We start from the raw sequence: 27,676 nt of genomic DNA, 5'->3' as shown, positions 1-27,676 counted from the left end.
TTCTTCTGTTAAATCCTTTTGTGTTTTAGCAAATAGCTTAGAATTATTCTTGAAATTAGGAAGGATGTAAATTACACACATATTACTATGTAAATATGTAAATAAAATAAAGGCTAGTTGAATAACATTTTATATTCTATAAAATTAACATTGCTATTATGTTTTCTTTTACCTGGGGTTCCTGGAGTTATCAATATCATCTGGAAAGTATTAGGAATAAAGTATAGCACTTGTGGAAAAATATTCAACTTCCCTCAAAATGATTAAAAATGATAGAAACAAAAAAAACTTCCTTAAAATCAGTCTGATGTTTTACTTGAAACACAGCCTGTGCTGTGACTTATACAGAAATATAAATGAAAAACTCACATGAACAGAAAAAAATATTTTAACTGGTTGATGAGAAAGCAAAATGACTGAAATATGTACACAGCCAGAAAAAAAAAATCCAATTTTAATACTGAAGATGACATTAACACAGCATTTGCTGGCAAGCACTCTAAACAAACAAAATAAATCTTAAACATACAAATTTAAATTAAAAATAATCTCAGAAGTTAAAAAAGTTAATTGCATTAATATTTGCCATGCAGAATATCTATAATGACTTACATCTAAATTGAACAAAAAGAATATATAAAATTGTTTTCTCATGCATTATTCCAGTTTTTTCCATCTGAGATATATTGGGATCGACTTTGTAAAATGTCAAGTTTAGTATTTCCATATTACTTCCCGCCGTTAATAGGGTTAAATTGCAGTTTGAATTACTTGGTTGCTGCTCACGAGTAATACAGTTCATATTAACTAGGTGGATTATAGCAAAATTTCCTATAAAAATAATTCCTAGATAATTTTAAGTTAAACTGCATACCAGGCAGTCCAACTGCAGTAAGGTTCCCTATCATTGCTCTAGTAGGGCAAGATTTTAAAGTTGAATAGACATTTCATGAACTTGATTCTTGTAATTACAACATGTTGTATTTATTAGTAATAGGTTTATCACACAATTGACGATTCACCTTCTTAATATTACTTCTACTTATATGCCTTCCTCAAATTCAATTTAGGACCAATTTTACCTCCCACACCTGACCTAGTAGCATTTTATTAATTATTAAGTAAAAACTTGTAAAAACTTTTATTGTTACCAAAAACCTACTTTTAAATAAAAATTTAACTCAGTTCTAGTCTGAGGTAAAAATGTTTTCAGTTTTGAGAATCTTTAAAAATCTTATTTAAAACATTATCCTAAAAGCTGAGCAAAATAAGAGTAGTACTCAGAAGTTAAAATCTCCGAAGTCACTGGAATGAAAATGCTTCTGGATGAACAGCAAATGCCAGAAAATGTGTTCTTCTCACAAACTCTTAGGAAGTAAATCTTGTGACATCTCCCAAATAAGCAGCAGCTCAATTTAATTTTTTCAAGCATTTTGATTGAAATGAAAGTGAAAAAGGATTTTGCTCAAAATATAAACAGCCGTAAGTGTTAGTGAGGTGGTAGAGAAAAGGGACCCTTGTTCTCTTTTGCAAGCGGAAATGTAAATTCATACAACCATTATAAAAACAGCATGGAGGTGCTACAAAAAACGAAAAGTATAACTATCATATGACTCAGCAATTGGCACCTTGTGGAGATATCTGTACTCCCTTGTTCACTACAGCAGAGGTCCCCAAACCCCTAGTGACAGACTGGTACTGGTCCACGGCCTGTTAGAAACTGGGCTGCACAGCAGGAGGTGAGCGGCAGGCAAGGGAGAACCACCGCCTGAGCACCACCTCCTGCCAGATAAGTGGCGGCCTTAGATTCTCATTGGAGCGCAAACATCATTGTGAACTGTGCACAATGTTTTAAGTAGGTTGTGTGCTCCTTATGAGAATCTAACTAACGCCTGATGATCTGAGGTAGCAGCGTTGCACCCTGAAACCATCCCCCACCACCTCCTCAGTCCATGGAAATACTATCTTCCATGAAACCGGTCCCTGCTGCCAATAAGATTGGGGACCGCTGCACTACAGCATTATTCACAATAACCAAGACATGAAAACAAGCTAAATGTCCATCAATGGGTAAACGGATAAAGAAATTGTGACATATATCTATACAATTCTTCCCTAAAAAGGGCAATCCTGCCATTTGTGACATCGTGGGTAAACCTGGAGGACACTATGCTAAGTGAAACAAGCCAGACACAGGCAGAAAATACTGTGACCTCACTTAAATGTGGAATCTTTTTTTCTTAAAGTCACATAAATAGAAACAGAGAGTAGGGAGGGGGAGAAAATCTGGAGAAATCTGTTACAGGCTATACATCTGCAGTTAGGTAGGGACATTAAATGGAGAGACAAAAATGTACAGCATGAAGACTATAGTTAGTAATATCCTATTGTAAATTGAAAGCACTGCAAAAGGAGATTTCAAGTACTCTGACACCCCACAAAAGGATAACTATTGAAGGTGATCTATCTAAATTTGCTTGACTATAGTAATTATTTCAGCATCTACATGTATATCAAAACACATTGTATATTTTAACATATACAATAAAAAAAAACAGCCCCAAGCCTAAGTTAGAAAAACGTATCTTTAAAAGAAAAAAACAAAGAAAGCTTAAGTAAGCCATGTGTTAGTTAAATTCATGCTTATTGCTATAGATCAATCTCTTACTTTCTTTTTGCAAATTTTCTCTTTTAAAAGCATTTATTTTTACTGATGAAATGACTTTAAATAAAGTTAATAGATGAGAAAATTATCCATACAATTATTTCCTGATCTTAACAATTATCACATAAGGTATTTTTTATCGTTATTTCACCATACCTTGATTCTCTCATTTAACATTGTATTATGTTCATTATTGGATTAAGACGTTATACAAATAACTTCAATGGCTAAAAAATGCTTAATGCATAGACATAACAGAACTTATGAAACCATCTTGTTATTCTTAAGCATTTAATTTCTTTCCAATTCCCACTTAAACGTTATTTTCAAAAGTGTGTGTGTGTGTGTGTGTGTATTATTTTAAGGCCACTATTACAATGGAGACAAATAATATACATAATTTTATGATAAACACCAGGCACTTTCCAGAACAATATGGGATAATACATTTTACTTTTTATTTGAAAAACAAAATAAATTAATGGTGACAAAACAAATGTTGAAATCTTAGTGAATGAATATCTTCAAATTATAGTAGGCATCTTCCTTTTGTGTTTTTTTAACTCAAATTTTATTAATTAGACTGTGAGCAACTTTTAATAATGGCAATATGATTTCTTAAATTATTAGTTGGACTATCATATGTAAAATTTTAATTTTGAATAACACAAAGCCTAATAAGAAATTTCATGCAACAAACACCGCAAAATAGACCAAGGCAGATCCTGAATACTGCCTGTAGGAGCCTGAGTGTTGGGGATGAGTTAAACTCCCCTGCAGGCCACAAATAAGTGACTGAGAAGATATCTACATTTTTGTCTCTACATCTATGTTTAATTTATACCTATTCATTTCTGCATTGATAAGTCTATTTCTATGTTTTTACTCAGCAAAGCCTACTTTACTAGGAAAGAATGATTAAAACAACAACAAGAACAACAAAAAAAAACTCACGACATGGGTAATTCCTTTATAATCTTATTTGGGGGACTTAAAAAAACCTATTGATTTGAACCTGCACTTTCTAAAGGTAATATTTCCTAAATCAATCACTTTATTTAAAATGCAAACAGATCTCACCTGGCATATTATTTACTTGAGAAATGACCTCTTTCTGAGGAGTGCCACGTTGGGAGCTAGCACTGAGAATTCATGGTCATCTCTTAAATTAACAATGTTGTTACCTTTCATTTTTTTCCATAATAGATGCACATGTTGTCACTAAAGAAGAAGAAATTAAAACAATTCCTCCCAAACCACACAGAATTGCAGAGAACATTTAAGGAGTACAAAACTTATCACTAAAATAATAAAAGAAAGGTAGAATGTTTATATTTCATATCAATTGACAGACTATGAATGACTTTAAAGTGCTAGGGTTATAGATATTGCAAACTAGCATTTTTAGACATAAGTCCTAGTAAGAAAGAAAAAAAAAAACTATTAACACTTAGATTTTGCAGTGATGCATATGGATACACATGAAAATACACAGTTGAGAAAATAATAAAAGAAGTAAATGATCATTTCCAGGAAAAGCTTCCTTCAGTTTCACCATAAGACATTTCTCCCATATAATGTATAATGATGTACCTTACAAAGGAAGTAGGGTGAATCTAAACTCAGGGAAGGAATGAGGTCCGGGGGGAGTACAGAGAAGAGTGAGAAATGGAAAGAAGAAACACTTCAATTAAAATTTTACTTTCTTCAGTACAGTGGATCCAAAGTCATTTCAGCCAGCATGTCACAACCTACTTACACATCAACTAGGTTTGAGTGACAAAAATTCGCCAAGCCAGAAATGATGCAGTATTTGTCAAAAAGATTGAACTGCACTTTTGTATTAGTACAAAAACCCGACAGTGCATGATTATTGCCACAAGCATGAGGTTGTTTAGGGGATAATGCGAGCACCTTAACAGTAGGTAGTAATGGAAAATGTCTAACTCTCTTTCTTCCCTTTCAAGGCAGGCACTTGTAATATGCCTTGTTATTCTGCCAAATCATTTCTCACTCCATACTCTTTAAATGCCACCTGTCCAAGCTGAGAATATATTTTTAACTAAGGACATATACAATATTCCTCACTAAAAACCACAATACAACAAATGCGTTACTAGTCCCATGAAAATTAAACTATTATGTACTGTTTGTTATAAGGGAGCAGCTCTGTTTTGCTGTTGTGCTGCACGAAGTAGACATTGATTTCTATATTATTTAGAGACTTCTGATGATTTGTATATTAAAGGGCTATAAGTATGCCCTTTTGTTTTATAGAAGAATATTTTTAATTCTGGATGAATTTCTTCATTAGATCAATTCTTGATGTTAAATTTAAGATAAAGGTAACATTAACCCCATTTTAACTTTATTGTTACAAGTATATGTATACACGTTTCTGTCAAAAATATGTTTCTAAAAGCTTAAATTCCAAATTTGACTCTCTTAGAGCCAATTTCATAATTGAGGCACTTCTAACTCATCTTCTTAAAAAATAAGGGACTGACCAACCAATTCTGGAGTATGTTTTGAAAATCTTTTCACTACACAACTAATAGCTGATTTGACTAGGCAGAGTTTTAAAAATGGGCTTACTGATTATTTACAAAACTATAATTATAAAAATGTTATAAGTGAGATGAAAGGAAATCAGCTAAAAAAGTAGAAATCAAATTAACCTACCCAGGTTAATTAGCTTCATACTCAAAGGCTGGAACAGCTTAGGGAAAGAATCACTAACAATTCTCCCTACCTTTGTTTTAATAATAGGCAGTTGTACAGTAGTCTTCTTAAGATGATATTTGCACTGCTGTTCTTAATAAAACAACTGTCATGCTGACCTACTTTTTAGTTTATAGTAACATTCCAGTAAAATCTGAAAGGATAGAAACATTTATTTTCTTCTCTTCACTGAAAGGGAGCTAGGTGCTTTATCTCCGCTGTGTTACTGAAAATCCTTGGAAAGTCTAAATATTTAAGTTCATCCTACAGAGGCTTTTGACTCAAGGGTTTAAAAAATCAGGGTAATTATTTTTGCTCATTACCAAAGCACTCAACTGTAGAACTTGATAAAAAAGTTTGAAAATAAGTTGTTCTAATTGGATGTTGTAGTAAGATATCAAGATAATACTGATATGTAGAAATATCTAGTATGTGTGTGTATATATATACACATACTATAGATATATGTATATCAATATATATACTATGTATATGTATATGATGTGCATATACATATGCACACATGTACATGTAAGTATGTGACATGTACATACATATGTACACATATATTCTATATCTAGTATAGATACATATACACACACACACATGCACACACACACACTACAGGTATATCAATATATTCCAAAGAATGGGCACACCAGCACTGCTAATCATGGGGCCATATGCTCAGGTCCTTCTCCTGTCATCCTGTGGAGATACCTGAAGAGTGCATATACAGCATATGAGCACCAGGAACCATTAGGGTGAGAGACAATGAGAAGTAAGAGAGCAACAAAGGGAAGAATATAGAAATGTGCTCAACATACATTAGTTTACTTGCAAGTATGCTGGGATTGTATGATGAAAACCAACAGTAAACTATATTTGATTCTGCCCTTAACATAATGCTCTGAGCTACCCATTCTGGGGAACAATTAAAATGCAGCTACAGAAATCACAATTCAACAAACCGATCACTCTTCATAAATCACATATTGAACAAATTTAAATACTTGTGAACACAAAACAATCTGCCACATATTTTTAAGTTGTCTCTGGGTAAAATCATTACCAGTTTCTGCCCTTGAGCAGGGAGGCTTGAGTAATCAGAATATTTCATGCAATAAGATACTAACATACACAATGCAATTTTTCCTACAAGAGTATAATTTCTAAAAATGTGGTTGAAAGAAACTTACTTCAATTTCCAATTCAAGGAAATTATAGTATACTCATGACTCTCACAAGAGGAATTAAATGATGATGACACTTAAATCTGTATATCCTGCTCTCTGCCCTCTCTATGAACCATAAACCCAGAAAAATAACTGCCTGACCCAATGCCTCGTTTCTAAAAATAAGTACAGAGATTTTCCTTCTAAAACTTTCCCCAATGTTTGAGCCCTTCAAGTTAAAACCTGTCACTATATCTTAATGTTCCAAGCCAGAATTCACTTCCAATGTGTCACCAAATTCTACTGATACCTATCAAATCTCTTTCAACACCTGTCTCCTCATTGGAATTCGTATCTCCTCTGCTTCAGTTCAAGCACTGATCAATTTTTGCTTAGACTGAAGTGGCAGCCTTCTAATCTCTCTGAAATCTCCTTTCAGTCCTTTTCCTAAACTATCACTAGAGAAATCTTTATAAAACCCAAATTATTCTAAGCATTCCAATAAAAATTCAAACAATTCATTATTTAAAAAATATTTTAATGTATTAATTAAGAATTAAGATGAACTGATGGATGAATAAAAAGATGTAAAGGTAGATAAACATGTGATATAGCACATACCGCAAAGGTAAATTAGAGTGGTGGATGTCTGAGTGTTCACTGTATAATTCCTTCAGATTTCTGCATGTTTGTAGTTTTTAAAATATTAGAGAACAAATATCATTAATGAAATGACTTTTAATGTAGTAATGGCTAATATTTACTATGGACTTCTTATGTGTCATATATTGTGCTAAGTAAGCACTCTGCAGGAGTCATCTTCATCGCTGTGAAGGAAAAAATGTTTAATATTGTAAACATGTTTGTGGCTATACAGAAAGAAGAGGGAGTGGGAGGGAAAAGAAACCCTCATTTGTAGCACTTAAAATTTCAGTGCTGTAATGTTGTGACTACGGTAAAAATTAGGAAGAGGTGAGAATTAGAGGATCATTATATAGTATTTCCAATGTACAGATAAAATAAACATAAATAACCCAAGAATAGAAATAATGGTATAATATATTAAAATAACTAGGAGGTTTAAGTGCATGTTCCTTTGTTTAAAATATACTTGTAAATATATATAATTTATTTCAAAATAATCATTTCAAAACCAGCTGGCAAAATTCCTGTAAATTTAATAAATTGATTGTTAGCTTTAGTACATGCCCAACTAGCTCAAAAATATCAAATTGTGGCAGGATCAGTTATTGATTTTTATTTTATAGATGAAGAAGTGAAACATTAGATTAAATTACTTGTACATTAGTAAGGATTACAGCGAGATCTGAACCTAGACTTTACTGCCTCTCAAACCTTAAGATAACCACCAATTTTACTGATTCGCTGCTTGATGACATTATGCTCATATTTTAGAGATGTTTTGTGCACTCATAGAGCCTAAAAGCCCATCTATTATATAGCTTATTGGTTTAATTATTAACTTGCATGTCTACCTTCTAACCTTTCTGGGCAGCTCAACACAGAAATGCATTCAGGCAGCCTCAGTTTGCATTTATGAGTTTACTCTAGTGCCTGACACATAGCAAGTACTCAGTACTTGTGAGCTACTGTAATCATATTCTCTAGACTTTCAGTAGCTACAGAACAGAGTTTTCATCTTAGAATATCCAGTAATTTAGACAGAGTCTGGAATATAGGAGATACTCATGTAAAAGAAAAGTTGAAAAATGCAATACAAATGATAGTCTTGGTTTTTCTCATACAATAGCTGTTTGATATTGATCAAATCACTTCCCTATTGAGACTAAATGCCCTGAATGATGATTAATAAAGGAGTTGGACTTCATTAATTATAAAGCACTTTCTTGCACTAAAACCATATGACTGACCTTGATGTTGTCAGTAAAGCACATTGATACAATACTTTCAAAAAGTAGTTAAACAGTATTTGTCAAGAACTTTTCAGTTATGTGGAAAAAAGGTACACTCATGATCTTCATGCAGCATTTACAATGGCCAATCGTGGGAGTTAGTCCAAACTTTCAGTGACATAAAAACGGTTATATACATTCAGATATATATGTACATATCCAACAGAATATTAAGCAGTCACAGTCATTTAAAGTGATGGTGATAATGTCCTGTAGTAACACAGGAAATGGGTTGGCATGATGGCAATTACAATAAGCAGAATATAAAACTGTATATACTTTGTACTTTACAACTAAAATACTCCCAGGCACAGAGAAAAATAATAGTGCATTGACAAAAATGACGATAGTTTTATAAACATTCTAAAATAATGAGTTTTTTCTAAATTCTAGTTGCAACATTTGATGTATTACTTTAACACATATATAATTTATAAAAATAATTTGAGTACATAAACTCTATGCAGTCTTTACAGAATATGGGACTTTCAGCAAGGGCCCTCCAAAGAAATCAAGCTTACGGATAGCTAGTTAACTCATGTCACATTTTCTCCGCCTAAACAGAATGGAGTTGGCTGTTGTAGAAAGAAAACTCTAAATCAGTATCTGCCCCCTACCCCAAATAAAAGCACAACATCCAAACATGCATAATGCACACACATGCATGAAATGCAAAATTTGCTGGAGGAGAGAGATGGAGAAGCAGGAAGGAGGACTCTAGAACAATGACTCTGCTTTAATATTCTTCATTAATATAATTTTTAAGGTGGTATCTAAATTTTTAAAATTAACTACTCTTAAAAGGAGAGTGTGTGCAGATATATATATATATATATATATATATAAATGCATATGTGTGTATATTCCTTGTATTAGCAAAAGGTATTATAAGTTCATATGTAACAAAAACATGATTTTCAGTAAATTTTGGGTAGGTTGAATAACAAGACAGAATATAACAACTGCTTAAAATAATTTAACCAGCAGGTAATAATACACTGTTTTCTGACTGCTTATTATTATTTTGTTGTAGTAAGGGACTATGTAGAAGTGGGAAATAATAACACAGCCAAAGAATGAAAGATGAGTTCTTTAAACTCAACTTCACTGAGATGGTTTGGCTGAGACAATTAAAATGGACATCACTCAATGATTTCTAGGCCATATCATATGTAGTGACAGCTGAATTTGCACAGATCTTGCTTAGGGTGACATAAACAGCATGAATTTCTGCCCTTTGAAGTTCATTTTTTACTGGGTTCACAAAGTCTACTATAAATTAGAAGACATGGGATTAGAATTCACGCATTTTCTCTTTCCTTTGAGTATGTTTTTTTCCTTCTGCAGTTTACATTCAGGTTGGTGGAGAGGAAAGAGGATTGAAGAGTTATCCTCAGGTGATTATTAGCTATGATAAGGCCATATCTTGCAGGAAGACAATGAAGATCAGAAAGTGAGATCCTAAGAGGATGATTCCATGTAGGTATGAGTCAAATTAAATGATGAAAATAATGAGATTCATCCATATGTCATTTTTTTTCCATCAATAAACTGCACAGAATGACCAATACTCCCCCAAAATGCTAATTATACCTAGGATGGATAAGTGAGACCAAAAAGTAAATATGAAGCTGTCCTTCTCCCCCAACAACCTCTACCAAGAAAATATGACTGCATTTTATTTCTGTCAGAACCTGATTTAGAGATTTCTTTCGTATTTCAAAGCAAAGAAAACAAATCACAATTCAACAAAAGATATGAATAGGGAGTGGCCGGGCGCGGTGGCTCAAGCCTGTAATCCCAGCACTTTGGGAGGCCGAGACGGGTGGATCACGAGGTCAGGAGATCGAGACCATCCTGGCTAATACGGAGAAACCCCGTCTCTACTAAAAAATACAAAACCTAGCCGGGCGAGGTGGCGGGCGCTTGTAGTCCCAGCTACTTGGGAGGCTGAGGCAGGAGAATGGCGTAAATCCGGGGGGCGGAGCTTGCAGTGAGCTGAGATCCGGCCACTGCACTCCAGCCCGGGCGACAGAGCGAGACTCCGTCTCAAAAAAAAAAAAAAAAAAAAAAAAAAAAAAAAAAAAAAAAGATATGAATAGGGAGTGAAAATTGAAGACAGAAGTAAGTTCTCTAGGTAAAGAGAAGGAAAATCAAGAGCAGTCTAAAACACCAAAAGCAACGGCAGCAAAAGCCAAAATTGACAAATGGGATCTAATTAAACTAAAGAGCTTCTGCACAGCAAAAGAAACTACCATCAGAGTGAACAGGCAACCTACAGAATGGGAGAAGATTTTTGCAATCTACTCATCTGACAAAGGGCTAATATCCAGAATCTACAAAGAACTCAAACACATTTACAAGAAAAAAACAAACAACCCCCTCAAAAAGTGGGCAAAGGATATGAACAGACATTTCTCAAAAGAAGACATTCATACAGCCAACAGACACATGAAAAAATGCTCGTCATCACTGGCCATCAGAGAGATGCAAATCAAAACCACAATGAGATACCATCTCACACCAGTTAGAATGGCAATCATTAAAAAGTCAGGAAACAACAGGTGCTGGAGAGGATGTGGAGAAATAGGAACACTTTTACACCGTTGGTGGGATTGTAAACTAGTTCAACCATTATGGAAAACAGTATGGCGATTCCTCAAGGATCTAGAACTAGATGTACCATATGACCCAGCCATCCCACTACTGGGTATATACCCAAAGGATTATAAATCATGCTGCTATAAAGACACATGCACACGTATGTTTATTGCAGTACTATTCACAATAGCAAAGACTTGGAATCAACCCAAATGTCCATCTGTGACAGACTGGATTAAGAAAATATGGCACATATACACCATGGAATATTATGCAGCCATAAAAAAGGATGAGTTTGCGTCCTTTGTAGGGACATGGATGGAGCTGGAAACCATCATTCTTAGCAAACTATCACAAGAACAGAAAACCAAACACGGCATGTTCTCACTCATAGGTGGGAACTGAACAATGAGATCACTTGGACTCGGGAAGGGGAACATCACACATCGGGGCCTATCATGGGGAGGGGGGAGGGATTGCATTGGGAGTTATACCTGATATAAATGACGAATTGATGGGTGCTGACGAGTTGACGGGTGCAGCACACCAACATGGCACAAGTATACATATGTAACAAACCTGCACGTTATGCACATGTACCCTAGAACTTAAATAAGAAAAAAAAAAAAAAAAAAAGAAAGAAAATCAAGAGCAAGTCTGTACCTCATAGTGACCCCAATGGCACCATCAAAGAAAAGTATCAAACTCACAGGCTGGACCTCTTGAACCTGTCTTTGTGACTAACACATCCCTTGGAGTTTGATGCCTGGATCTACATCTTTAAAATTCTATCTAGGTCATTGTCTTCATCATATCCTCCTGGTGTTATCATCATTTAAGATATTATAAATATACCATTTTACTTTTAAAGCCATTTCTACTTCCTGATATCAAATAAAAAACCTAGGACTTGAGGGGAAAGAACATTTCACGAGACTGATGCTGTTATTCAAATCATTTCTACCTGAAGATTTATTGTAGTTATACAAAATTCAATAAAAACAAATGAAGCCAATAAAAAGAGTACTTAATGGTACAGTTAACAGACTCAGCATGTGGTACAGTACTATGAACAAATAAATACGGTGTCACTAACAGCAGTTACCAAATGCTTTTTACCAAAAAGTCAGTCAGATGACACAATTTTAAGCTGAAAATAACCCAACACTATTAGTAAAGATAATTACATTGCTACTGATGATACCACTTATAAGGAAATGTGCCATGAATTGGAATATATGACTAACCGTACAACCTACTCCTGAGGTAAAACCCAAAAGGTACTGGGAAAGGTTATTTCATATTTGTTCAACTTTCACGACTCTTATGCTGGGAACTCCTAACATAATAGACCATTAGCAGAATGTATAGGTGTTGATTACCTTATAAGTCAGTTTGTCTGTCTCTGTCTCTCAATTTCCATAGAAATTTAGAATAACATTTTTATACTCCCATGAACCCCAGAAGTTTAAAAAAAACAAACAACTTTGATAATTTAAATTAGAATATGAACTATATCTTTCATTTTAATACCTCCATCTGTCCATATAGATTTCCTATCTGTGAGTAGAAAGGAAAGAGGGAAGGCAAACCATCCTTACGGTGACTACTGCCTGGAAGTTGTTCTATGCATTATTTCACAAGTAAGGAATTATGGATAAGGCCATGGCTTTGTTCAACGGAAACATTAAACCAACTCTGTTTAGAAAAATTAATAGTGCTTGGGAAAAATTATTTTTGGTCAGAAATTATCCCTCTATTCTTTAGATTACTGTCATATTTTTATTGTATCATTTATTATATTTTTATTATGGTTATTTATTTTTTTAATTATATTTTAAGTTTTAGGGTACAGGTGTACAACGTGCAGGTTTGTTACATATGTATACTTGTGCCGTGTTGGTGTGCTGCACCCATCAACTCATCAGCACCCATCAACTTGTCATTTACATGAGGTATAACTCCCAATGCAATCCCTCCCCCCTCCCCCCTCCCCGTGATAGGCCCGATGTGTGATGTTCCCCTTCCCGAGTCCAAGTGATCTCATTGTTCATTTCCCACCTATGAGTGAGAACATGCGGTGTTTGGTTTTCTGTTCTTGTGATAGTTTGCTAAGAATGATGGTTTCCAGCTGCATCCATGTCCCTACAAAGGACACGAACTCATCCTTTTTTATGGCTGCATAGTATTCCATGGTGTATATGTGCCACATTTTCTTAATCAAGTCTGCCACTGATGGACATTTGGGTTGATTCCAAGTCTTTGCTATTGTGAATAGTGCCACAGTGAACATACATGTACATGTGTCTTTATAGCAGCATCATTTATAATCCTTTGGGTATATACCCAGTAATGGGATGGCTGGGTCATATGGTACTTCCAGTTCTAGATCCTTGAGGAATCGCCATACTGTTTTCCATAATGGTTGAACTAGTTTACAATCCCACCAACAGTGTAAAAGTATTCCTATTTCTCCACATCCTCTCCAGCACCTATTGTTTCCTGACTTTTTAATGATTGCCATTCTAACTGGTGTGAGATGGTATCTCATTGTGGTTTTGACTTGCATTTCTCTGATAGCCAGTGATGACGAGCATTTTTTCATGTGTCTGTTGGCTGTATGAATGTCTTCTTTTGAGAAATGTCTGTTCATATCCTTTGCCCACTTTTTGAGGGGGTTGTTTGTTTTTTTCTTGTAAATGTGTTTGAGTTCTTTGTAGATTCTGGATATTAGCCCTTTGTCAGATGAGTAGATTGCAAAAATCTTCTCCCATTCTGTAGGTTGCCTGTTCACTCTGATGGTAGTTTCTTTTGCTGTGCCGAAGCTCTTTAGTTTAATTAGATCCCATTTGTCAATTTTGGCTTTTGTTGCCATTGCTTTTGGTGTTTTAGACATGAAGTCCTTGCCCATGCCTATGTTCTGAATGGTATTACCTAGGTTTTCTTCTAGGGTTTTTTATGGTTTTTGGTCTAACATTTAGGTCTCTAATTAATCTTGAATTAATTTTTGTAAAAGGAGTAAGGAAAGGATCCAATTTCAGTTTCTACTTATGGCTAGCCAATTTTCCCAGCACCAGTTATTAAACAGGGAATCCTTTCCCCATTTCTTGTTTTTCTCAGGTTTGTCAAAGATCACTGCTCAGTGAAATAAAAGAGGATACAAACAAATGGAAGAACATACCATGCTCATGGATAGGAAGAATCAATATTGTGAAAATGGCCAAACTGCCCAAGGTAATTTATAGATTCAATGCCATCCCCATCAAGCTACCAATGAGTTTCTTCACAGAATTGGAAAAAACTGCTTTAAAGTTCATATGGAACCAAAAAGGAGCCTGCATTGCCAAGACAATCATAAGTCAAAAGAACAAAGCTGGAGGCATCACGCTACCTGACTTCAAACTATATTACAAGGCTACAGTAACCAAAACAGCATGGTACTGGTACCAAAACAGAGATAAAGACCAATGGAAGAGAACAGAGTCCTCAGAAATAATACCACACATCTACAGCCATCTGATCTTTTGCTATGGTTATAACACTAGCCTGTCAATTCCTTAAGAGTAGGAATGTTGTCTTCTCAATGTTTTATCTTCTGTAGTCCTGTGTGTGACAATGTGTACAACTGGGGCCCTCACTAAAATTTGTGAAATAATTAAACATACCATCTGATACACAGTAGCTCTTGAATTTATCTCCAATCTCTCATGATTTTCCCTTCTAATCTAATGTATTATACCATTTTTTCATGTGTATTAATATTGCACAATTCACATATTTGAAAAAGTAATTCAAACAATGAAGTTATTCACTGATAACATATCGTTAAAATCCCCTTATAAAAGTCCCTTCTTGATTATTATGAATAATATTTTCTAGGAATTTATGGATTTCCTGTTTCTGATTTGAAATGAGAAAGATGCTATGGAGAAAACTACAACTTATTTATATATATGTAAGCATGTTTTCACGATCTCTCTGCTTCTAGTCCTTCCTTAACTTCCAGAGATGGGATGATCCTTTTACAAACAAATCTAGTAATGTCAGTCTGTATCATACAAACAACTAGGCAACAGGTGGATTATGTTATACTTAGCTGCAGCTCACCTGCCAGCCTCAGTTCTACCACAAGTGCAGAGTTAGCCAGTAATCCACCTGTCCATCTATTTTCAGAAACCCAAAAATATCACCAGTGTTTACTAGGAGGTAAAAACATGCAGTTTGCTCTCATTTTATTCATTTCACTTTGCATTTACTCTTTTTATAGGTCTGGTCCCTAGTGACTTCTAGGAGCTTAAGTGCAAGACATTGGTTGTATAACTTTGAAGACCTATTAATTAACACAGTACTGTTAACGAAGAAAGAAGCCAACAGAAGTTCTTTTCTGAATAAATATTTTTCAAACAGAAATATTCTCTACAGAATCTAAAAACCAAAAATTAGGTTATTATTCACAAAAAAGAAATCTAAAATGGGATTTTATTCTTAGATTCCTAAGAAAATTGAATAACTGCTTCCATTACTTTTCTTAGGGCTTTTTACCTTTAGTTTTTTTTAATTCAGTAATAATAATAGCATTGTCTTTTAAATTTCTTGCTCAAAAACAATCAAAAGCCATATAAAGATCATATATAAGCAGTTCATACATTTCAAAAAAAATTAAAGCAAGCATTGATATAAGCCAACAATTTAAATCAAATAGTAAGTCATCCTTATATTGTGAAACCGAACCAATTCTTGGAAGAGTTGTGTATTTTGTTTCAACCTCTAGGCTGAGTGTTAACGGTTACTAGTCTTTGTGATTGGTAACTATCTTAAACCACACTAGATATCAATATATGGTACCATTTTGCTGATGGTGCTACAGACTAAAGGCTAAAATTTAACTTCTCACTTTGTGGTTTCTGGTATATGCCTGAATATTATTTTGTTTTGTTTTTCCTTCCATTTTGGATTTAGGACAAGAAAAAAATGCATTTTTAGTAAATGCTTACTTTTAAAATAAGACACTCTCCTTTTCACTGCTTCATAGATCTAAATGTTTCACTGAAAATTGCCAAGAGCATTGAACTTCAATATAAGAGTAGAGAGTAGTTTTCCCAACTGCATAAATGTATTATATTCTGGACACTCTGAACTATTGACCTTCCCTATGAGAGAGATGCTGCTAAAACGTCAGTTAATCATAAAGCAGTTCCACAATGGGTTACCCAGAAGCAGAAGGCAATTTAAAAGAGCAATTTTAACATGCAATTGCCAAAGCATGCAACACAGACAATTTCTGATGATGGCATATTTTATTTCCATTTAATAAGAGAAAGAGAAACAGTATTTGCCTAGCTTCTATACCAGATGGTATACCCAGAGGAAACAGACACACCGAATAAAAGCAAGCATACTTTCTCTGATTGTTCATTGGAGTTTTTGAATTGCTTCCCTTTTAAGACAGCTTTGCATTTATACCCTTTTAAAAATTTCTGAAGTGCCTGAAGAAACATTACGTGAACAATAGCATGGGTCAGAGTATAAAGTAACAGTGAAATAATCATATCTCTCAGGTTCCTAGAGAAGCATGAGGTAGGCCTCAGTGGTTTCAGCCTTCGGAGGCTGTAATTACCACTCCTAAGTCAGAGACCCTGAAGCAACTAATTGCAGTTACCAAATGATTATAATGCACTTTGGAAGGAAAAAAAAATAGCTTTGGCAACCAGACAGGATATTTTCAGAAAAGGATAAAATAATACACTTCTATACTTTAACCGTTTAAAGTATTGAAAACACAGCATATATTTGAGAGTTAAGCACTAATCAATTGGGCTTTCAATAAATTTGAAGTTGCAAATATTAACCTATGTTTTCTCAGAGAATAAGTTAGCCATGCAGACTCCATTTTTTAAAATGTACATCTCTTCCAGATCTTACTTGTTGTGCTGTTATTTACTCATGCTATACTATTATAAGAGGGAGGAAATCACCTATGATAGGAATAAGAGGAATACATATTAAGGCCATTAAAGTCTGAGAAAAGGAGTTGAGGCCCATCTGTCTGATATTGGACAAGTCACTGTTTTGTTTTTGTTTCCTGGGTCTTAAATTTACCAACTAAAAAGTGAGAAAATAATATATCTAACTCACAGGATTAGTGTGAAAATAAAATATCATGATGGATTCACTTCATATGTTGATTCTACAGTAGTATTAATACTTAGCCACAAAAAAATCTACATTTTCATTTGAAAATGTAAAATTTATTAATATAAATAAGGAAAACCTTGTACTGACTTGCTAGAAAATTATGTATTGACAGATTTCCGTCAGATAAACATTTACTATTATCAGAAATAAAAGGTCAATGCCTCAAATACCTTAAAATGGAATTTTAAAAACAGTAAATTGTAAGTAATTTACTTTTTGATTGGTACTTATTTTTAAAGCCACCTAGTCTAACATGCTGAGACTATTAAAATAGCTGCTTCAAAATAATCAACATTTATTCAGTCAGATGATATTAATGGCAAATTCCACAGCTGTAACATGGAATAGTCCCAGTCCTAATTAAAAAAGAATGGTTTATAAATCTAGTATTCAGTTCCTCTTATAGAACCAGTATTTAGGCATGCAGAATTTAACAGAATTAGATGGTAACTTCCTCCAAAGGTTATGTTTGGAGTCTCAGAGGTATTTCCCAAGATTATGAAGCATTTAAAGTTTCTGCAATCTGTACTAAAATTTAGTTAATATCATAGTTAACATAAACTGTGTTCTATTCGTTGATATGAGCTTCTGGGCTGAGGCCAATAGTGGTACTGGTAATTTCAAGTCTGGGGGACCCGAAATTTGGGGAAAGAGAAATGGATTTTAAAGAAGGGAAGTAGATGGACATACATCATAATGCTAACTAACACTGACTCTTTATTTAATTATACTATATACATCAATTATGTTCCATTTCTCCTTTTTATAGACTGTTTAAAAATTAATACAACATATACTTACACAAGCTTCTCTTTCTTTTCTAATAATAGAGCAAGATTAGTAGACATTCCTGATGAAATAGTAACTATGGTTTCTCTCAAATTTGCAGAAAAATCTCGTTTATAAGTACTTCCCTCCCCCAAAATCTTGCAGACATACCTTATAAGGACATTAATTAGCTACAGTAAACATGTGTGATAAAGACTCATTACATGCGAAAGATAGTTTTAAAAACAAACTTAACACCATTGGGAGTAAAACTACAAGTGATTGGGCCTGAAAGCATTTTATGCCACAAAGAATACACAAATTAAATGTTTCTCAGAAAAGGAATCAGATAAAAAGACTAGTATAATTCCAAAATATCAAGGCATTTATAAGTTAGAAAGCAGCTATGGGCCGGTAGCTCACGGCTATAATTCTAGCACTTTGGGAGGTCGAGGTGGGTGGATCACTGTAGATCAGGAGTTCGAGACCAGCCTGGCCAACATGGTGAAACCCATCTCTACAAAAATACAAAAATTAGTCGGGCATGGTAGTGCGTGTCTGTAAACCCAGCTTCTCGGGAAGCTGAGAGAGGAGAATTGCTTCAATGTGGGAGGCAAAGGTTGCAGTGAGCCAAGATCACGCCACTGCACTCTAGCCTGGACAACAGAGTGAGACAAGAAAGTAGCTATGAGTGTAAGTTAATTATCCTCTATTCCCTCTCACGTAGATAAGGCTATTCTCAGTATAAAATACTTCAAAGCACTTTATAGTAATATTTTTACTTAAACAGTCCAACGTCCACTCAGAACATAAGCATAGGGATATATCAATATTCATTAACATGTTTTATCCACTTAACACAGTATAACTGGCTTTAAAACACAACATTATTTACATGCAATCTCCATGGCTTTCACATCTGGAACCAAATTTCAAATAATTCCTAAGTTAAACAAAACTTACATTATATTAACAATACACTGCGTGGTAATGCTAACTTTTTAAATATCTATTTTGACAAAAATAACAAATAAAGCAGGTGAAATACTTAAAAGAAAGTAGTTTGGGCAAAGGAAGTCAAGAGGGAAACCAATGGAACACCAAATTGTCAACATTGTTACAATTTATATATACATTATAAATTTATGTATATGTAGAAAAGTGTAATTTTATTAGAAAACATATGTATGCAATATTTTTAGTAAAATTGACTCCATAATTCATTTTTACATATTAGCATGGGATATTAATTTTGGAATAGAGAGTGAACTACTTTTTAGTTTCCAAATTGCTTCCTCTTTAAATGATTTCTCTGACTAGTTGAGATTATGGAGTCAACTTGCCTCTCTCTTGGAGAGTTTACCTTCTATCATAGAAACAATTTGTCACATGACCTCGATTGAAAGAACATAGCCATACAGAATATTTGAAAAGCAAATTGTGAGATTTAGGCTGAGCCATGGAGATTTACCCAACATCTTCTGTCTTAAGCTCCTTTTCAACCACCAGATCAATGTATACAGCAATCAGCAAATTATTGGACTCTCTATCATCTAAGTCTCAGGCTAATAGTTGAGAAGTTAAATTTCCTATTAGTGAATATCTTTCAGCAAGAGCTTTTGATATATAAGTATTATTCTGGATTAAAGAATTTTTATTCTTTAATACATCAGGTAACCGAATGGATTTTGCTTGGATTGTAGCTCAGTACCCCTGGTGGGTAGCCCAACAATACTGTCAATGATAAACAGATGCTTAAGAAACAAAAGACAAAATAAACACTACACTAAAACTGTACTCAAGTAACTTAGATATTTAAACTCTTGGCTTTTAACTCATAGCTAACAATTCCTCCCATTATAACATAGTAAAGAACCATGATGTGTGGTTATATACAATTTTTAATTTTTATTTTTTGTGTTTTCTCCATATGCTATTATTTTCACTACTCAGTTTTAGTCATGAGGAAGGCAATAGAAAGGCTTAAAATTTAAGGAAAATCTGTGATCTGCAGCCGGGTGTCAAGCTCCTGAGGTTGTCCTCAACAACAGACATTCTGAAGAAAATAGTTATCTCACCGAGGCATTGTCCAGACTAACTTTTCTTATCCATATTATAAGATGTGGCCTTTACACTGACTATAACAAAATTACCGAGGGACATAATTTCCACATGGTAAAAAAAGTATTCGGTATTTGCTTGAACTAAATTGATTTTTTCTCCTAATAATACTTTCAGTTACAGCTATCAGAGATTTTTGGACTATGTAGCAGGCTCACCAAAATTACCATGCCAACAAAAGACTCTAGATTCAGAACAATCATGGATTGATAATAGAGAAGCACTCCCATGTTCTCAAATCAGTCAAATTATGACATAATCAAGGTGATGATTTACCTAATTCATTGGAACTCTTACTAGTGTGACTATATCATATATCAAATAAGGAGAACCTTCAGTACTGCATGTATTAATGTGTCTTATGCTAGATTCCTTCACAAGGTAGAAAGGCCTGCTACTCAGTCTTACCTGCGCATTTTGTTCTGGTGATTAGTGGAGGTCCTGGGAGCCCCGTTCCACCTTCACCAGGTCTTGTAAGAAGAACTCGGATCTCATATTCGGTATCTGGATCTAAATGCCATAATTTGTAAGTTGGAGCATTGACTGCATGGGTTTCTGTCCAGGATCCTGATGTCATTCGGTACTCTACTTCTTTTAGGATGATAGGACCATCGCCAATGATCGAGTTGGCATTTAGTTGGATCAGCAAATATGTAGGCCCAACACCAAGTAGCTGAGGAGGAGCAATGGGTCTTGGTGGTTCTAGGAAAGATGAGTGGGCACTTCAATTAGTAAGATTTAAAATAATCATAGATATATTAATGTCTAATAAGGCCTAAATGCTTAATGGATCATTTATCAGAAATGCATACTAAATACTTAAAAGAAAACTAGAACATGCATGATGTGTCAATTGTACTTTTAAAGAACATATAAGTTTGCAGGTACATATGACCATTTTAACATAATTTTTCTTTTATTGAAAACACATTTTTTTTTCAGGAGATAATCTTGTAAAGACACAGTATACAAAGGAAATAAAAAGAAAATATTTAGATATGGATAGCTCTAATTAGCTTCTAAGAGAGTAGAGTTGATCTTTCACAATTTATTTCATTCATGAACTATGACCAAGAGGTATTTTTCTGTTTGCTTTCCTTGCTACATCTCCACAGTTTCTACAGATGAGTAAAGGAAGAAAGAATAGCATAACTGAACTCAGAAACTGATGCCCGGTGCTAACTTGTTTCCACAAACCTGCCTCACAGTATGACAAACTTAAATTTACACCTAGGCACAATCACAAATCACTAAACATCATTGGCTTTAGGGAGCAGCATAAGATAAGGCAATTCACCAACTATTAAACTCAAATGTCAAAGGCACACTATAATTTAATTTTGGATATCTTAAGATATTTTGCTTGAAAGAAACTTTGGAAAACATTACTTCAACATTTGAATTTACAGAAATTATGAATGACATATTAAAGCACGTTTTTTCTTTCATTAGAACAATGTCGCTGAAATGAGACACTGAACTTTATGAAGGACTCAACAGCTATAGCTCTGTTCGTATGGTCTTTCCAAAAGGAGTAATAAGTCAAGAAGTTCTCTGAATTCATGGAACACTTCTCATTTTTCTTGGGAAAGTCAAAAGACCTAAAGAAAGTGTTAATCTTAATAAAGTAGTAATCGCTCAAAAATTGATTTAAAAGTTTTTTTAAAGAGTTGGAGCAAATCACATAAGGTAAAACTATTACACACAACCACAAAATGCTCCCTCATCCCAACCCACTCCAGGTATGGGGTGGACTGAAGAAGGCACAAATAGAGGGAAGTCATGAGCATATAATCAATATCTTTCTAGTTGGATTTTTTATTTCAATGGCAATGCATTGCATGAAAAAATATAATACGAACAAGGCCTGTAGACAGGTTTTACCTTCGTATGTCAGTTTAAATGAAACAAGAATGTTCAGGTGCAGACCAGGATTTTCTTGTTAAACCTGACTGTATAAAAGTACAGTTTTCTAGCTTAAAAGCCTCTGAATTACAAACAACCTTAAAATTAGGAATAAGATTACCTGGTCTGTACTGCTACACAGGCTAAAGTAATTTTCAAGAAGATTCTTTCAAAATTCATATGCACAAACATTAATTGAGTAGCTATTAATTGTTAGGCTGTCCTACACATTGGGTATCCATATAACATTGTAGGGGAGACACTGTAAAAAGAAATCAATGAATTCATTATTTTAAACTGAAATTTATATAGGAAAAAAAGACTGATAAATCATGAATGTAATATCAATACTTTTCTGTCCAAAATCACTTGAAGGACATAAGTTACTCCTCACAAGTATTCATGGCTCATTATGGCAATAACTTTTAAACTAATTATTGGTAGAACCACATGACCTTGGGATTCACTGTGCTCATGTTTAAAACAAAAACAAAACTAAGATCAAAGATGATAACATATGCTATATGAAGTGCAAACATTTATAATTTCTATAAAAAAGTGGTTAACACATGATTTATAAACTTTAACTACAACATGCATTCCTGATAGTTTGCAAATTGTTTAAACAATATGCAGTCAAAATTGCATAGCAGGTGAACTCTTTCCATTTTCACAACTGAATTCAATGGAGAAGTTATTCACAAAAGAAAAGAGTTTGAATGAAATAAACAGTTTAGAATTTTCATTTATGAACTACAGAAAGACAGAACTAGACATTTCATACCATGAAATTTTACCAACTGCTCTAACAACTTTTATACTCAGAGTTTTAAAAAGTTTTCATAGACAGGGAGAAAGTTGATGCATTCTCAAACCCTAAACTAAAATGAAACTGAATCGAGAAATGAACATAACAGAAAAAATGTAAATGTCTTCCGAGATTACCTAAATGCTGCACATATTTTAAGAAGCAGTCTGTATTTTGTGAATAAACTGAGTTGTCTCATATGTGCAATGTTTGTTTTCATTCCAGATGGCTCATATACTAACTAATTTAAGTAGGAAAGAATGCTAAATTTACAGCTCACTAGGGTTCTACCCCAGTGTAGGGGTAGAATAAACAGGAACAATGTGCCAAGTGAATTATACATAACAAAACATAGTTAATCATAAATTTATAGATATTCTGAAACCTGAACTTATGTGTGTATATCAAATGTTGAATCTCACCAATCAAAACTCTGCACACTATTGCTATGGAAAATAAGGAGAAAACCTAAGAGAGCAGAAGATGAGAGAGGAAGGAAAGAAAAAATAGCCATACCACAACATAAGAAACAAGTGAAAGAAAGAAGAGAAATAAGTGAAAAAGTAAAGCATAACATTAATTCCAACATTTCTATTTTTAGGGAAGTGACATATAAAAGAAAACAAAAATTTGTAGTCTGGAAACCTAATTAGAAAAAATGCTTACATATTAATAGTGGTGTAATCTTAAATATATTATTTAACTTCTTCATATTATATTTCCTCATTCATGCACTAGGCATTATTTGAAGAATTTTTAAAGACTCAACTCCTAAATACACCAACAAGCCCTATGTGATGCTAGGTTGCTTTGTTCTGTTTTGCCATAGAGCATATACATTTTAACAATGAAAATTAATATTCAACACTAGTGTTGTTTGTACATGAAGAAATGAGTTTGATGTAATCAGTCAAGACTTGGTCAGAAGGGTAGTAGTTCACTCTGGCCAGTTTTACATCTTACTTGCCATGGTGAGGCCAAAAATGGAGGCAGGCCAGCAATCAAAGCAATTGCTCATTGGAAATGTGGCAATGTTAAGAGAGGCTTAAAAGCATATATATTGATTAACAGCATGATTTTCAGTTGTAAAATCTAGCATTAATGAGGTTAATATACCACTACATATTAAATTTTTATGTTGGAGGTAAAAAGTAGCTTTATATTAGCATGTGTATTTTGTTTTCAGGCCCTTGAGAACAATGGGGCTTATTTATAAAATCTCTATTCATTTCCATAAATTATGCATGAATTTTAATCAGTTCACAAATGAACAAGTAATTGTTCTGCAGCAATATTAATATTCTTCATAACTTAATACACAACCAGACCCAGAGGTGTGGTGCGAATAAATCCCAGTTGTACAGGAGGTATCAACTGAAGCATGCAATCCCCAAACTATAAGATAAACTTTGCCGATGTTACCAATTAACTTTCAATTAATGACTTATATTCATTATTCTAGAACTGAACCTATTATAAAACCCAATTATATATTCAAATTGTTTTGTTTTTATTTAAAATAATTTTAAAAGTGTCTTGAAATCAAGCAAATCATTATGAAAGAATATTCCCATTCCGTTATTCCTAATATAATGCTATTTTACAAACACATGTGTCACTTACCAAAATTCAGTTAATTAATAAAATGCAGAATAAGAAATAGAAGCTACAAATCCAGGAACAAAGTAAATGTCAAGGCAAAAGACACTTCTACATTAGTTTCCCAACTAGATGAATTAAATACCTCTCAATCCTACCTCCTTCCTAAGGGTTTTATTTGTCAATGGGGCCTTGACATAAAGTATCCTAGGATTAGTCCCACCACTATAGAAGGAGGCAATGATATTTCATTATTCTCTGATGACTGCTGCAACAAATTACTACAGACTTGGTGACTTACAACAACAGAAATTCTCTCCAAGTCCTGGAAGCCAGAAATCTGAAATCAGTACCACTCGATTAAAATCAAGCTGTCAGAAGGCCATACTTCCCACAAAGGCTCTGGGAAAAAATCAGTTGATTAAGTCTTCTAATTTCTGATGAAGCTGATATTCCTGTCTTGTGGCCACATCCTTCCAAATTCCTTTCATTTGCTCACATTGCCTTCTCCTCTCCTGTCTGTAGTCACATTACCCTCTGACTTCCATATGGTTATGGATGCTTGTGATTGCAGTTAGGGCCCATATGTATCATCCAGGATCTTCTCACCATTTCAACATCCTTAACTTAATCACATCTGCAAACATCATTTTTCCATATAAGGAACATTCACAGGTTCCAAGGATTAGAATCTACTTGGGGGGCATTTTTCAGCCTACCACAGACATGGACTATGATCTCATCCTTCCTCCTGCCAGATATTTCAACTCCACTTTTTCTCCAGTTTGATAGAACGCTTGTGAGCAGAAAATACTTCACCTATGAAAGTTTCTGAGCTGGGTTCAGAGTAGCAGATTATTTAAAAGTTAATAATTTATCTATATCATATTTCTTTTTTTTTTTTTTTTTTTTTTTTGAGACGGAGTCTCATCTGTTACCCAGGCTGGAGTGCAATGGAGCAGTCTCGGCTCACTGCAACCTCCGCCTCCTGGGTTCAAGCTATTCTCCTGCCCCAGCCTCCCAAATAGCCAGGACTACAGGTGCACACCACCACACCCGGCTAGTTTTTGTATTTTTTAGTAGAGACGGTGTGTCACTATATTGGCCAGGCTGGTCTCAAACTCCTGACCTCGTGATACGCCCACCTTGGCCTCCCAAAGTACTGGGATTACAGGAGTGAGCCACCACACCCGGCCCATATTTTTCTTTTTACTATTTATTATGAAAGGGAGTAACAGAGATGATGAAAATTATGTTTTATAGGAGTCCATTGCTCCATCAACACATTCAACACTAGAATGTTTGCCTTGGAGATGGAATATCTTTTATTTGCTACTTAAATGAAAGAATTTGTTTACTTAAATGAAAGAATCACGAAGTCAATTTTACTCTGTTTCTTTATAATTTACCTCACTAAAATTTTTATCCAGTTCTGGTTCCTGTTAGACAACAAATTCACAATGCTTCTCATTGTTTAGTTTTCTTCCCTACTACCTACTGGAAGTGCAAGAAAATGGACATGAGGGAGGTTAAGGTGAGGAATAATGACATCATTGGGCCATCTAATTCAGGCATTTATCAGCTTACACTACGATAATTTTTAAATGATTTTAATTTATGTCAACAAGTTGGTAACACAATTTAATAAATTATTGAGCATTTCAAGAAACTTAATATCACTGATGAATAGAAAGATGACCTTTGTTCCCATAACAAACAGAAAGCAGTTTATTCATATTTAGAAGCAATTTATTTGAACATTAAATATCGTATGTACAATAACACAATTTAATTTTTCCTTAGATGTTAAAATAAGAAGTGTACATTTGAAAATTTTTAGATTTAATAAGGTTTCTCCTACCATGCCAGTTTAAAAACTGAAACCCAGATATATTTATGAGAATTCTTTTATGATTTCACACTGTTATTTTTCTGAAACTTCAAATTTTCAATCCTCACAAGTTCCTTAGGACTCAAAAAACTCATCATAAATTTAGCTCATATTTTAGCTTACAATGTAATCAGCAAATTCTACACGTTTTAATATAAACAACTATTAAGTTTTATTTACATATTTGTACAGTAATAGAATTTAGTTAAATTTGTTTTATTATATTAAAATCTATTTTTAAAACCATCAATTCAAGTGATTTTTTTTTTTTTTTTTTTTTTTTTTTGACAGAGTCTTAGTCTGTTTTCCAGGTTGGAGTACAGTGGCGTGATCTTGGCTCACCACAACCTTGGCCTCCCAGGGTCAAGCAATTCTCCTACCTCAGCCTCCCAAGTAGCTGGGATTACAGGTACATGTCACCATGCCCAGCTAATTTTTGTATTTTTAGTAGAGATGGGGTTATACCATGTGGGTCAGGCTGGTCTCAAACTCCTGACCTCAGGTGATCCGCCCACCTCGGCCTCCCAAAGTACTGGGATTACAGTTGTGAGCCACCAGACTTGGCCTGGAGACCTTTTTCAAATCATATTACTTAGGTGGCTATAAGCTTGTACTGTTGGTCAAATAAAGTTAATGCTAAGACACCACAAAGTATGGATGTTGGCTGGCTGACCTGAGGCCCTTATGCCAGCACCTATGTAGGTATCAATCAGAAGGAGCTACTACTATGTATTACGATCTCTATGAAAATTAGATAGGTGTCTGCATATAGCTATGATGAACTAAGGAAAGAGTGTGTACTGTGCCTCACTACCTATGCTTACAATATTTCACACACGAATAACTTCTGAGAACCATCAAATAAGCACATATGATTTCACAATGGTAAGTAGGTAGAAAACTTTAGATAAAAGGGGAAAAAAGATTTACAAATAATAAAGTGTCCATTTAATGGGATATTATATATGTTTGTTTATACTATATTTTTATTACTATTAATTATATTTAGCTAAACAAAGTTTCTTCATTCTCTCCCAATGGCTCCCTACAGGGGGCAATTGTTCAAAAGCCAGGCATAGAAAGACAAATACTGCATGATCTCACTTATATGTGAAATCTAAAAAACTTGAACTCATAAAAGCAGAGAGTAGAATGGTGGTTACCATGGGGACTGGGGCAGGGCAGGGCGGGGAGTTTATAGGGAAATGGAGAAACATTCAAAGCGTACGGAATTTGTTCAGACGAATAAATTTTGGAGATCTACTATAATTATACATAGGTAACTATAATTAA

General features: G+C 34.2%; 1 protein-coding gene across 9 annotated transcripts in view; it reads right to left on the bottom strand.

Annotated features, from left to right (window-relative positions):
- The window catches only part of PTPRK (protein tyrosine phosphatase receptor type K), a 571,158-nt gene that overhangs the window by 210,654 nt on the left and 332,828 nt on the right, over positions 1-27,676 (bottom strand). For all 9 annotated transcript variants that reach the window (XM_030929049.1, XM_030929051.1, XM_030929050.1 and 6 more), the window contains exon 7: positions 20,589-20,882. In XM_030929049.1, the coding sequence (XP_030784909.1) occupies positions 20,589-20,882 (294 nt within the window). The remainder of the gene's footprint in view (positions 1-20,588; positions 20,883-27,676) is intronic.

The sequence above is a fragment of the Rhinopithecus roxellana genome, chromosome 4, assembly GCF_007565055.1.
Source record: "Rhinopithecus roxellana isolate Shanxi Qingling chromosome 4, ASM756505v1, whole genome shotgun sequence".
Classification (NCBI taxonomy): domain Eukaryota; kingdom Metazoa; phylum Chordata; class Mammalia; order Primates; family Cercopithecidae; genus Rhinopithecus; species Rhinopithecus roxellana.
Note: the sequence above shows the minus strand (reverse complement) of the source record. Positions and strands in the feature narration are given on the sequence as shown.